This window comes from Dipodomys ordii, unplaced genomic scaffold, assembly GCF_000151885.1.
Source record: "Dipodomys ordii isolate 6190 unplaced genomic scaffold, Dord_2.0 Scaffold56, whole genome shotgun sequence".
NCBI classification, from domain to species: Eukaryota; Metazoa; Chordata; class Mammalia; order Rodentia; family Heteromyidae; genus Dipodomys; species Dipodomys ordii.
The window spans coordinates 6236738-6248486 of NW_012267272.1; the positions used below are offsets into that span (position 1 = coordinate 6236738).

General features: G+C 44.5%; 1 protein-coding gene across 2 annotated transcripts in view; it reads left to right on the forward strand.

Moving 5' to 3' along the window:
- The window catches only part of Ttc26 (tetratricopeptide repeat domain 26), a 47485-nt gene that overhangs the window by 12453 nt on the left and 23283 nt on the right, over window positions 1-11749 (forward strand). For both annotated transcript variants that reach the window (XR_001175249.1, XM_013021615.1), the window contains exons 5-8: window positions 257-306; window positions 946-1091; window positions 3960-4131; window positions 7679-7753. Coding sequence is in view for 1 of the 2 variants with exons in the window: in XM_013021615.1 (XP_012877069.1) it covers window positions 257-306; window positions 946-1091; window positions 3960-4131; window positions 7679-7753 (443 nt within the window). In the remaining variant the exon portion in view is untranslated. The remainder of the gene's footprint in view (window positions 1-256; window positions 307-945; window positions 1092-3959; window positions 4132-7678; window positions 7754-11749) is intronic.

Sequence of the window (11749 nt, forward strand, 5' to 3'; positions counted from 1 at the left end):
TTTTTTTGGTTGGTCATGGGGCCTGAACTCTGGGCCTGGGCACTGTCCCTCAGCTCTTCAGCTCAAGGCTAGCACTCTACCACTTGAGTGTCAGTCCCACTTCCGGCCTTTTCTGCTTATGTGGTGCTGTGGAATCGAACCCAGGGCCTCATGCATGCAAGGCAAGCGCTCTACCACTGAGCCACCTTCCCAGCCCCTGTTAAGTTCTTTAAAAAGCAGCTTGGATCATCTTTTTTTTTTTTTTTTCCTTCTTCAGCTCCAAAGAGCCGGCTCCAAAACCGCCTGCTGTTCCATTTGGCTCACAAGGTATTTTCTGTTTTTAATCTCCCTTTTTCTGTTTGGAAAACATTTCTCTAGTGTCCATCTTGTCACCAACGATAGTGAAAGGTACTTAACTAGAATCTAGCTGGCAGTGTTAAAAGGATTTCCCCCTCAGGGCTCTTTATCTGCTTAATGTATTCACAAGTGTCAGGTTCTGGTCCCTTGGAGGGCAGTCATGGTTGGTGTAGATGCCACATGAGTTGAAAACATGGGATACTTGGCTTTTTGAGCTTGGCTATCTCAATCAGATGATCTATAGTTCTATACATTTTCCTGTAAACAATTTCATTCGTAATGGCCAAATTATATTCCATTGTATATACATACCACACGTTCTTTATTTCTTCATTGGTTGTTGGATATCTAGGCTGATTCCACAGCTTGGCTGCTATGAGTAAAGCTTCAGTAAAGATGCGAATGCAGGTATTTGTCTTGTGAATTGATTTACCCTCCTTCAGATATATGCTCAAGAGTGTTACAGCAGAGTCAAAAGGTAGATTGATTTTTAGTATTGTGAGGCAACTCCATACTGATTTCCACAGTGGTTGCACAAATTTACATTCCCACCAACAGTGTATTTCCACTAATGTGGATCTTTATGTGTCTTTTCTCCTACAATTTTAGTTCAATGATGAGAAAAAATTAATGAACTTTCATCAAAATCTTCAAGATATCACAGAAGATCAGCTCAGTTTGGCCTCAATCCACTATATGCGATCTCATTACCAAGAAGCTATTGATATATATAAGCGAATACTGCTGGATAACAGGTCTGTGGCCTTTCATACCTAGTCCTAGTCTCATTTTGCTAATTTCAGGGTTTTTTGGGGTTTTTTTTGGTCGGTCGTGGGGCCTGAACTCTGGGCCTGGGCACTGTTCCTCAGCTCTTCAGCTCAAGATTAGCACTCTACCACTTGAGCCACAGAACCACTTCTGGTTTTTCTGGTGGTTTATTAGAGATAGGCGTCTCATGGACTTTGCTGATTGGGCTGGCTTTGAACCACAATTCTCAGATCTGAGCCTCCTGAGTAGCTGGGATTATAGGCGTGAGCCACTGGGCACCTGGTGCTTCAAGCTCTTGCTTAGCTTTTGTGTTTAAGGCTGGTTCTCTACCACTTGAGCCATACTTCCTCTTTCAGCTTTTTGCTGGTTAATTGGAGACAAGACTTTCCCAGATGTTGTCTGCGTGGGCTGGCTTCAAATCCTGATCCTCAGATCTCATGTAGCTAGGATTACTGGCGTGAGCCACTGGTGCCCGGCCTGTTAGTTTCTTTTATAGGTAGTTTGGCTGAGTAACTAGTATTCTTTGGATCTAGAACTCCATGAGTTTAATCTGTTTACTTGATTATCTAGTATTTTTTTTTTTTTTGGCCGGTCCTGGGGCTTGAACTCTGGGCTTGGGCGTTGTCTCTGCCTTCTTCAGGTGAGTGCTCTACTGCTTGAGCCATAGTGCCACTTCTGGTTTTCTAGTGGTTTATTGGAGATAAGAGTCTCAAAGACTTTCCTGCCGGGCTGGCTTTGAACTGTGATCCTCAGATCTCAGCCTCCTGTGTAGCTAGGATTACAGGCATGAGCCACCCGCACTGGCTCTAGTATTTCTTTACAGATTGTTTAAGCTTAGTTTTCTCTATTTTTTTTTTTTTTTGGGTCCAGTCGTGGGGCCTGAACTCTGGGCCTGGCCGCTGTCCCTCAGCTCTTCAGCTCAAGGCTAGCGCTCTACCACTTGAGCCACAGCGCCACTTCCGGCTTTTTTCTGTTTGCTTATGTGGTGCTGAGGAATCGAACCCAGGGTCTTGAGCATGCAAGGCAAGCGCTCTACCACTGAGCCACCTTCCCAGCCCCAGTTTTCTCTATTTTTAAAAAAATTATCCCATGTAAGGACCATTTTTAGACCCTTTTGTTTCCTCCTGATATACTGGTATTTATACCAATAAATACATGCTGTTGTAATATATTTAATTACAAACATTTATGTGTATTACTGTATGTGCTTTCATGTAAAATAATTATCCTTTTTTTGTTGTTGTTAGTTGTGGGACTTGAATCCTGGGCCTGGGCGCTGTCCCTCAGCTCTTCAGCTCAAGGCTAGTGCTCTACCACTTGAGCCACAGCACCACTTCTGGCTTTTTCCATTTATGTGGTGCGGAGGAATCGAACCCAGGGTCTCATGCTTGCGGGGCAAGCACTCTACCACTGAGCCACCTTCCCAGCCCAATCCTTTTGTTTTTTATTGCACCTTTGAGAGTGATATCACCCCTGTTAAAAATGCATTGTCTAAGCCAGGAGTGGGTGACTCATGCTTTTAATCCCAGCTACTCTGGAGGCTGAAATCTGATAATCATGGTTCGAAGCCAGCCTGGGCAGGAAACTCTTATGAGACTCTTATATCCAATAAATTACTCAAAGAAGGTAGAAGTGGCACTGTAGCTAAGTGGTAGAGTATCTACCTTGAGCAAAAGAATCCCAGGGACAGTGCCTAGACCCAGAGTTCAAGCCCTAGGACTAGCAAAAACAAACAAAAATGTGTTGACTGGACTGTCATGGGGCACTCTTATAATGTTAGCTATTTAGGAAGTGGAAGATTGAGAGTCCCAAGTTTGGTCTGGACAAATGTAGCAAGACTTGGTGTCAAAAATAAAATAAAACCAATCCAGCAACTTTGGAGGTAGAGATTGGAGGATTGTGGTTTGAGGCCCGCTTAAGCAAAAAGTTAGTGAGACACTATGCCAAAAGAAGAAGCTAGGCATGATGGTTTACGCCTCTAATTCCAGCTACCTATGAGGTGAATATAGGAGAATTGTGATGAAAAGCCAGCTAGAGCAAAAGCACAATACCTGAAAAACTAACTAAAGCAAAAGAGCTGGCAGCGTGGCTATACCACTATCAAAAACAAGGCTCAAGTGATGGCAGACTGGCTTAACAGGAGGCCCTGGACTCACTTCCCAGTGCTGGACAGAAGAAAGGAGGGAAGGGAGAAAGAGAGGAAAACAGAGAGAGGAGGAAATATTTGCAGAAAGAATGAGAAACAAATGATTCTGAAGAATTAACATCCAACTTCACCACTTAACCCTTGTCTTTCTCCCATCTCCGGATCTCATCCGCCTTCCCTCCTTCCTCCTGAATTGTCTCCCGTCTCCAGCCAGTTTTCATTACCAGTCTTTGGGCCTACCTGCCATCATTAGCTGTTCCCTGTACACTGTGTGCTTATTTGCTTATACTTCATTGTAGCCTGTGTTCACATCTCAGGATGAGCAGCATAACCTTTTCCCTTGCTTTTCTAGTTGTTATCTTGTACTCTGCTCACATCAGAGCACCCCTCAAAGGCCAGGCAAGGTAATACATGCCTGTAATTCCTAGCTCCTGGGGAGTCTAAGGGGGAAAGATCACCAATTTGAGGTTGGTCTGGGCTATATAGGAAGAACCTAGTTCAAACACAATAATAAATAAAAGTAAAAACTGAATGTACTGAAATATATATGACAAAGCAAATAGAGAAAAATGCACTGATTCTATCTTGCTTGCTTTCTTGCAAGGCAAATAGTTGTCCTGTCCTTGTCTACCCAAGCTTTGTAGTCTGACAGCATTTCTGAGGAACACTTAAACTATTAATCCTGCATCTCTCCCCTTCATTCACATAGAGAGTACCTGGCTCTCAACGTTTACGTGGCCCTCTGCTACTACAAGTTGGATTACTATGATGTGTCTCAAGAGGTTCTAGCTGTTTACCTTCAGCAAATACCTGATAGCACCATCGCACTCAATCTTAAGGCCTGTAATCATTTTCGACTTTACAATGGCAAAGCAGCTGAGGTAGGGATGCAAATATGTTTCTAATTGCCTTAACTCCAATTGAATTACCTTACAGGCTCCAAGATATTCTTAAGCTCTGTCATCTGTGAGGCTTCATTAATACCCTGTAGTCATTGCCACTATGATTCTGTAGGAAACTAATGATATACATATTGAGTTTTTTTGTGGTTTGTATCTGCACGTGCATGCACCCACACATGTACACTGATCCTGGGGCTTGAACCCAGGGCCTAGGCGCTGTCCCTGAGCTTTAATCACTCAAGGTTAGCCCTCTACCACATGAGCCACAGTTCTGCTTCCCATTGTTAAGTTGAATGATGGAAGAAAAGAGTCTCACAGACTTTTCTGCCTGGGCTGGCTTTGAACTGTGGTCTTCAGATCTCAGCCTCCTGAATTGCTAGGATTACAGGTGTGAGCTACCAGTGCCTGGCCTCTTTACTTTCTTATCATCATTGAAGAATGCCTAAGAAAATGTGTGCGTGTGTGTGTGTGTGTGTGTGTGTGTGTGTGTGTGTTTAAACAATTTATCTCATTTTTTTAGTTTTCAGTATGAGCATCAACTTGAATACTCTAGCCCAATGATTATCAAAATATGATCTGGAGCCAGGTGTGGTAGTACATATCTATAATCCCAGCTACTTAGGAGTTGGAGATAGGAGAATTATGACCTCAAGTCCAGCACAAAGTTATTGAGACCTTATCTCAAAAACAGAATAAAACAATGAGTCTGGAGGGTGTGACTCAAATGATAAGACATTTTCTCTTGGAAAGTGTGAGGCCCTGGGTTCAATCCCCAGTAGTAGGGGGAAAAAATGTGATCTGGGACCCAGAGCCTTGCACTTGCTGGGTAGCAGCAGGGTCTGAGGGTTAGGAAGTGAGGTAAATGGAAGTCCAGGTGGATCTGGATGGAGAGAGGGAGGGGCCAGTTGTATGGCAGCAACTTCAGGGATGGGAGGGGCTCAGGTCTGGGTGGAGCCTGAGGACCAAAGGTGAGCATAATGCTTACAAGCACCTCAGTCACTTTTGGCCTGGCATCTCATTGGTCATCCTGAGTATCTGCCCAGCCCATTTGGCTGTCCTCTAATAAGCCAGACTTCGTAGAAACTTGTGAGAAATGTCCAACAGCCACTCTTCTCAGTAAATTTTTGTGGGTTAATCTAGTTTTCAATAAAAATATTTGAGATCCTTATAATTTAGGAATATAAAAAGGATCTTGAGTCCAAAAAGCTGGAAAACTGCTGAGCCAGCTTAGCATTACCCAAAATGAGAGAACTGCTGCTGTGGACAAGAGATGAATAAAAGGATTGCTGAGCAGACGTGAGCTCCCAGCTGAGATCAGGCAGAATGAGCTTGGGGGACACAGAGAGAACAATCAAGAATGCCATGATTTTATCTAGAAAGCTTAGTGACTCACTGGTGGAGACAGAAAAAATAAGAGGGGGCTGGGAAGGTGGCTCAGTGGTAGAGCGCTTGCCTTGCATGCATGAGGCCCTGGGTTCGATTCCTCAGTACCACATAAGCAAAAAGAAAAAAGCCGGAAAGTGGCTCTGTGGCTCAAGTGGTAGAGTGCTAGCCTTGAGCTGAAGAGCTGAGGGACAGTGCCCAGGCCCCAGAGTTCAGGCCCCACGACCGGACCCCAAAAAAAAAAAAAAGAAAAAGAAAAAATAAGAGGAAGATTACTCTGAAGCATGGCTTGGCAGGGTCGGAAGAATGGAAAGTCAGGAAGGGGCTAGAGTGCCTCAAGCCTCAGTGAAAACACTTCTGGAGATGTGACTTTTTGTTTTAAGGTGAGTTAATGGGGAAAGAATGCAGAAGAGACACAATGGACCTAGTGCATTCTAAAACTGAAGGGCAGCGATACTTGAGTAGTGTGATTTAAATGAAGTTGAAGAATCAGCCTCATTAAAGGCTCAGCTCCTAAACACTGTGTGTGTGTGTGTGTGTGTGTGTGTGTGTGTGTGTGTGTGTGTGTGTGTCTGTGTACTGGGGCTTGAACTCAGCACACACTCACTTAAGTGGCTTTTTTTTTTATAGTCCGGTTGTGGGGCCTGAACTCTGGGCCTGGGCGCTGTCCCTCAGCTTTTCAGCTCAAGGCTAGCCCTCTACCACTTGAGCCACAGTGCAACTTCGGCTTTTTTTTTTTTCCTTTTTTGCTTATGTGGTGCTGAGGAATCAAACCCAGGGCCTCAGGCATGCAAGGCAGGCGCTCTACCACTGAGCCACCTTCCCAGCCCCTCACTTAAGTGGCTTTTATTGCCCAAGGCTGGCACTCTACCATTTGAGCTACAGGTTCACTTCTTTTTTTTTTTTTTCCTCCAGTTCTGTGGTTTGAACTCAGGGCCTGGGAGCTGCCCCTGAGCTTCTTCCTCTCAAGGCTAACACTCTGCCACCTGAGTGGTAGCACCACTTCCAGCGTTTTCTTTTTCTTTTTTTTTTTTGGGGGGGGGGTCCGGTCGTGGAGCCTGAACTCTGGGCCGGGGCGCTGTCCCTCAGCTCTTCAGCTCAAGGCTAGCACTCTACCACTTGAGCCACAGCACCACTTTCGGCTTTATTTTTTTCCTGCTTATGTGGTGCTGAGGAATCAAACCCAGGGCCTCATGCATGCAAGGCAAGCGCTCTACCACTGAGCCACCTTCCCAGCCCCACTTCCAGTGTTTTCTATTTATGTGAGTACTGAGGAATTGAACCCAGGGCTTCATGCATGCTAGGCAAGCACTCTACCTCTAAGCCACACTCTCAGCCAGCTTCACTTCTCTTTGCTGGCTCCAAACTTTGGTCCTCTGATCTCCGCCTCCTGAGCTGAAAGGATTACAAGTATGAGCCACCAGTACTTGGCTTTTCCTAAACACTTGTCACTGAAAATGAAGATCCTCCTGAGGAGTCCTCAGGCTTGAATGCACTTGTTTTCAAACTTGTTACCTAAGTATAAGCTTAAGACAACGAACCATTATATTCATTTGTTAAAGTGTGGGCAATAACAAGTACATTGACTTAGAGTCATGAGGCTAAATGAGAGTAAATATTAGTCTTTGTAAACTAGAAAGCATTTTGTAAAACATGTGAGTTAAGAATTATACCTCTGGGAGCTGGGAATGTGGTTCAGTGGTAGAATGTTTGCCTAGGTTTGGGTCCTTAGTACCACATAAACAGAAAAAGCTGGAAGTGATGCTATGGTTCAAGTGGTAGAGTGCTAGCTTTGAGCAAGTAAAGCTCAGGGACAGTACCCAGGCCCTGAGTTCAAGCCCCAGGACAGACAAAGAAAAAAGAATTACACCTTGGACTGGATGCTTGTGGTGCATGTCTATAATCCTAGCTACTCAGGAGGCTGAGATCTGAGGATTGCAGTTCAAAGCCAGCCCAGGCAGGAAAGCCTGTGATACTCCTTATATCCAATTAACCACAAAAAGCTGGAATTTAAGAGGTGGATCAAGTGTTCAGAGACTGTGCCCAGGGCCTGAGTTAAAGTCCCAGCACCAGCACAAAGAAGAAACCAAAAACAAAAGCTACACCTCTGTTACTTCATCAGTCTTTCCTTTTTGTATTGCAGGCAGAACTCAAAAGTTTGATGGACAACGCTTCATCACCCTTTGAATTTGCTAAAGAACTCATCAGGCACAATCTGGTGAATGACTATTTCCTGGCTTCAGTCCTAAGTCTACTTGGGTACATCATAGCAATTAGAATGCTGAATGAAAGGAAATGCCTCAGCAAATGCTGCTTTTCTCCACAGGAATGCCTCCTTACTCTAGGAGAGAGAAAGTGAATTTAAAATATCAGTCTCCCAGCGGGAGGGGTGGCAGGATCTCTCCATGTTGCCCAGGCTGGCCTAGAAATCCTTGGCTCAAGCCATCCTCCTGCCTCAGCCTCTCTAGGAGGTGAGACTGCGGTGTCCACCACCACACCCAGCCCCCAGGGGCTTTTATTTAATGCTTGAGTTGGGGCCCAGGTCCAATTTTTTAAAAGCTTCCCAGGTGAATATAATATCCAGCTCAAGGTAAAGAAAGACTATCTGTGCAGATGACTGGAAGAGACATATCAGCAATTAAGTAAATAGAAATTATCTTAGGAAAGTGGAATTAGATAAGAATATGGAAATTTCTCTTTCTCAATTTGAAATACTGTATATAAGATTTTTTTTCCCTAAATGAACACATTGCTTGTGTGTGTGTGTGTGTGTTTATTTATTTTTTGCTGGCCGTGGGCCTGAACTGGCGCTGTCCTTCAGTTCTTCAACTCAAGGCTAGCGCTCTACCACTTGAGGCACAGTGCCATTTCTGGCTTTTTCTGCTTATGTGGTGCTGAGGAATCAAACCCAGGGTCTCATGCATGCAAGGCAAGCTCTCTACCACTGAGCCACCTTCCCAGCCCCTCATATATAATTTTTTTAAAAGCCTGAAAAATAGCCAGGTGCCAGTGGCTCACACCTGTAATGCTAGCTATTCAAGAGGCTGAGATCAGAGGATTGCAGTTTGAAGCCCAACTGGGCAGAAAAGTCCCAGTGAAACTCTTACTTAACTGCTTAAAAACCAGAAGTGGCACTGTGGCTTAAGTGGTAGAGCACTAACTTTGAGCACAAAGAGGCTCAGGGACAGCACCCAGATCCTGAGTTCAAGTCCTACAACTGATAAAAGCCTGAAAAAATGTGGCAGCAGTATAAATGGTTAAGAATATCAATTGTTGAAGACAAACTTGCAGTTAAAATCATATTACACAAGATATAGGCTTTGTAACTTCAAGGAAGTGACTTGACATTGCTTGGTTTGAGCGATCTCATATGTAGAATGGAGAAAAGTAGAACACCTAGCTTTTTTGGGGGGGGAGGGCTCCAGTCGTGGGGCCTGAATTCTGAACTCTGGACCTGGGCGCTGTCCCTCAGCTCTTCAGCTCAAGGCTAGCGCTCTACCACATGAGCCACAGCACCACTTCCAGCTTTTTTCTTTTTGCTTATGTGGTGCTGAGGAATCGAACCCAGGGCCTCAGGCATGCAAGGCAAGCACTCTACCACTGAGCCACCTTCCCAGCCTGCCTCCCTTTTTTTTTCTTTTTACTTTTTTTTTTTCTTCCAGTTGTTGGGCTTGAACTCTGGGCTTGGGCACTGTCCCTGTGCTCTTCAGCTCAAGGCAGCTCTCTACTGCTTGAGCCACAGAGCTGCTTCTGGTTTTCTAGTGGTTTATTGGAGATAAGAGTTTCATGGACTTTCCTGCCCGGGCTGGCTTTGAATTGTGATCCTCAGATCTCAGCTTCCTGAGTAGCTAGGATTACAGGCATGAGCCACCAGCGCCCGGCTTCTTTTTACTTTTTAAACAAGGTCTTGTTACATAGCCCATGTTGACCTCAAATTCCAGATCCATCTGCCTCGGCCTGTGAGTGCTGGGATTATAGGCAAGTGCCACCATTCCTGACATGAGCCTGCAGTTTGACTACATCCTGTCATGTGTGGAATTTTCCACTGTGGCATCATGTCAGTACTCAAAAATTCAGATTTTGGACCTTTGGATTAGGGATTCTCAACCTGTAGGAAGCATGTAGAAAATGGGGCTGTAGTTGTCATCCTGTAGCTCAGTTTCTATGGAAACTGCAAACATGTGGAGAAAACAGAAGGAAACGTCCTTTGGTTTAGTTAAAAGGGTTAATTTGTGACTTGGGAGAGTAAGTTTATTAGTGTACTGGGAACAAAAACCAGTTTGGGGTTGTCAAGAATAAGAGGGCAAATATGACTTAGAAGCAATAAGCAACATACTTTTGAAGTAGAAAAACAGGGCACTATCCAGAGACAACAATGCAACCAAGTGGAAGAGTATTGAAGAGAACGAAAATCATGTGTGTTTAAAGTGGAGAAGTTGGGCCAGTGTTCTGCGAAGTTTGAGGACAAGGATGACTAATGGGGAAAGAAAGTCTAGAGGGGGATAGAAGTGGCGGGATCAGGAAGATAGGTGAAGGAATTATTCTTGACAAGAGAGGGGACATTGCAGAGGAACAAAAAAAGATAAGCAAAATCGTTGTTCTAAGATAGAAACGAGATTGTGTGGCTCACACCTGAGAATTTCTTCATGTGTGTGAAACAATATACTCAACTGGGCCACTAGACTTGGTTGTGAAACTTTTTTTTTTGGGTCCGGTCGTGGGGCCTGAACTCTTGGCCTGGGCGCTGTCCCTCAGCTCTTCAGCTCAAGGGTAGCGCTCTACCACTTAAGCCACAGCGCCACTTCCGGCTTTATTTCTTTTTGCTTATGTGGTGCTGAGGAATCGAACCCAGGGCCTCGAGCATGCAAGGCAAGCGCTCTACCACTGAGCCACCTTCCCAGCCCCTGGTTGTGAAACTTTTTGTCCCTTTATCCAAGGTGTGTGTGTGTGTGTGTGTGTATTACTGTTTTTGAAGCTTTTCTTTGTGGCACTCATGATCATCTGATGACATACTCATTTATTATTCTTTGAAGGACACCTCCTCCATACTTTTAGTTAATATGGGAGTGACATATTTCTGCTGAAACAAGTGCTTATTAAGAACAGGCATGTAGATGCCATTGAGTATTTACTGAATTAAATATTACCTACCATGTGCTACCCATTTAGCCCACTTCAACTCATTTAATCCTCAGAATAACTCTGAAAGGTAGAGATGGAGGAAAGCGGTAAGAGGCTCAGAAAGGTTATATATAAATTTCATCTTCTGTGGTTGCTTTTGTGATGCTGGAGACCAAGTCATCATGGAGTTTGTTTGTTTGTTTTTGTCGGTCATGGGGCTTGAACTCTGGGCCCGGGCTCTGTCCCTGAGTTCTTCAGCTCAAGGTGAGCGCTGTACCACTTGAGCCACAGTGCTATGTCTGGTTTTTTGGTGGTTAATTGGAGATAAAAGTTTCATGGACTTTCTTGCCTGGTCTGGCTTTGAATTGATCCTCAGATCTCAGCCTCCTGATTAGCTAGGATTATAGGCATGAGCCACCAGCACCCAGTTTATCATGGATTTTTTGATGTAGAATGTCTAGATAGAAAAAAATTGTATTAATTATCAGCTATTTTGTTTTCTGGGATGGGGTTATAGATCATTGGTAGATAGTATGCATACTCAACATACATGAGGCTCTAGATTTGATCCACAGCACCAATATAGACAAACACATCTTAAAAAGCAGGGCAGGGTAAAAACAAAATCAAGAAAGATTTTCTGCATTCTTTTTTTTTTTGGGGGGGGTCAGTCGTGGGGCTTGAACTTTGGGCTCTTCAGTTCAAGGCGAATGCTCTACTGCTTGAGCCACAGTGCCACTTGTGGTTTTCTAGTGTTTTACTGGAGATAAGAATCTCACAGCTTTTCTGCCGGGGCTGGCTTTGAACTGTGATCCTCAGATCTCAGCCTCCTGAGTAGCTAGGAAGACAGGCATAAGCCACCAGCATCTGGCTATTTTCTGCATTCTTATGAGAAGAAAATGAAATCTGTACATCAAGCCTTAGGCTTTGCTGGAGGCAAAAACACCCAAGAACAAAGAAGAAAAGTCCTACCTTATTCTATTTTTTTTTTTTGGGGTCCAGTCGTGGGGCCTGAACTCTGGGCCTGGGCACTGTCCCTCAGCTCTTCAGCTCAAGGCTAGCACTCTACCACTTGAGCCACAGCGCCACTTCC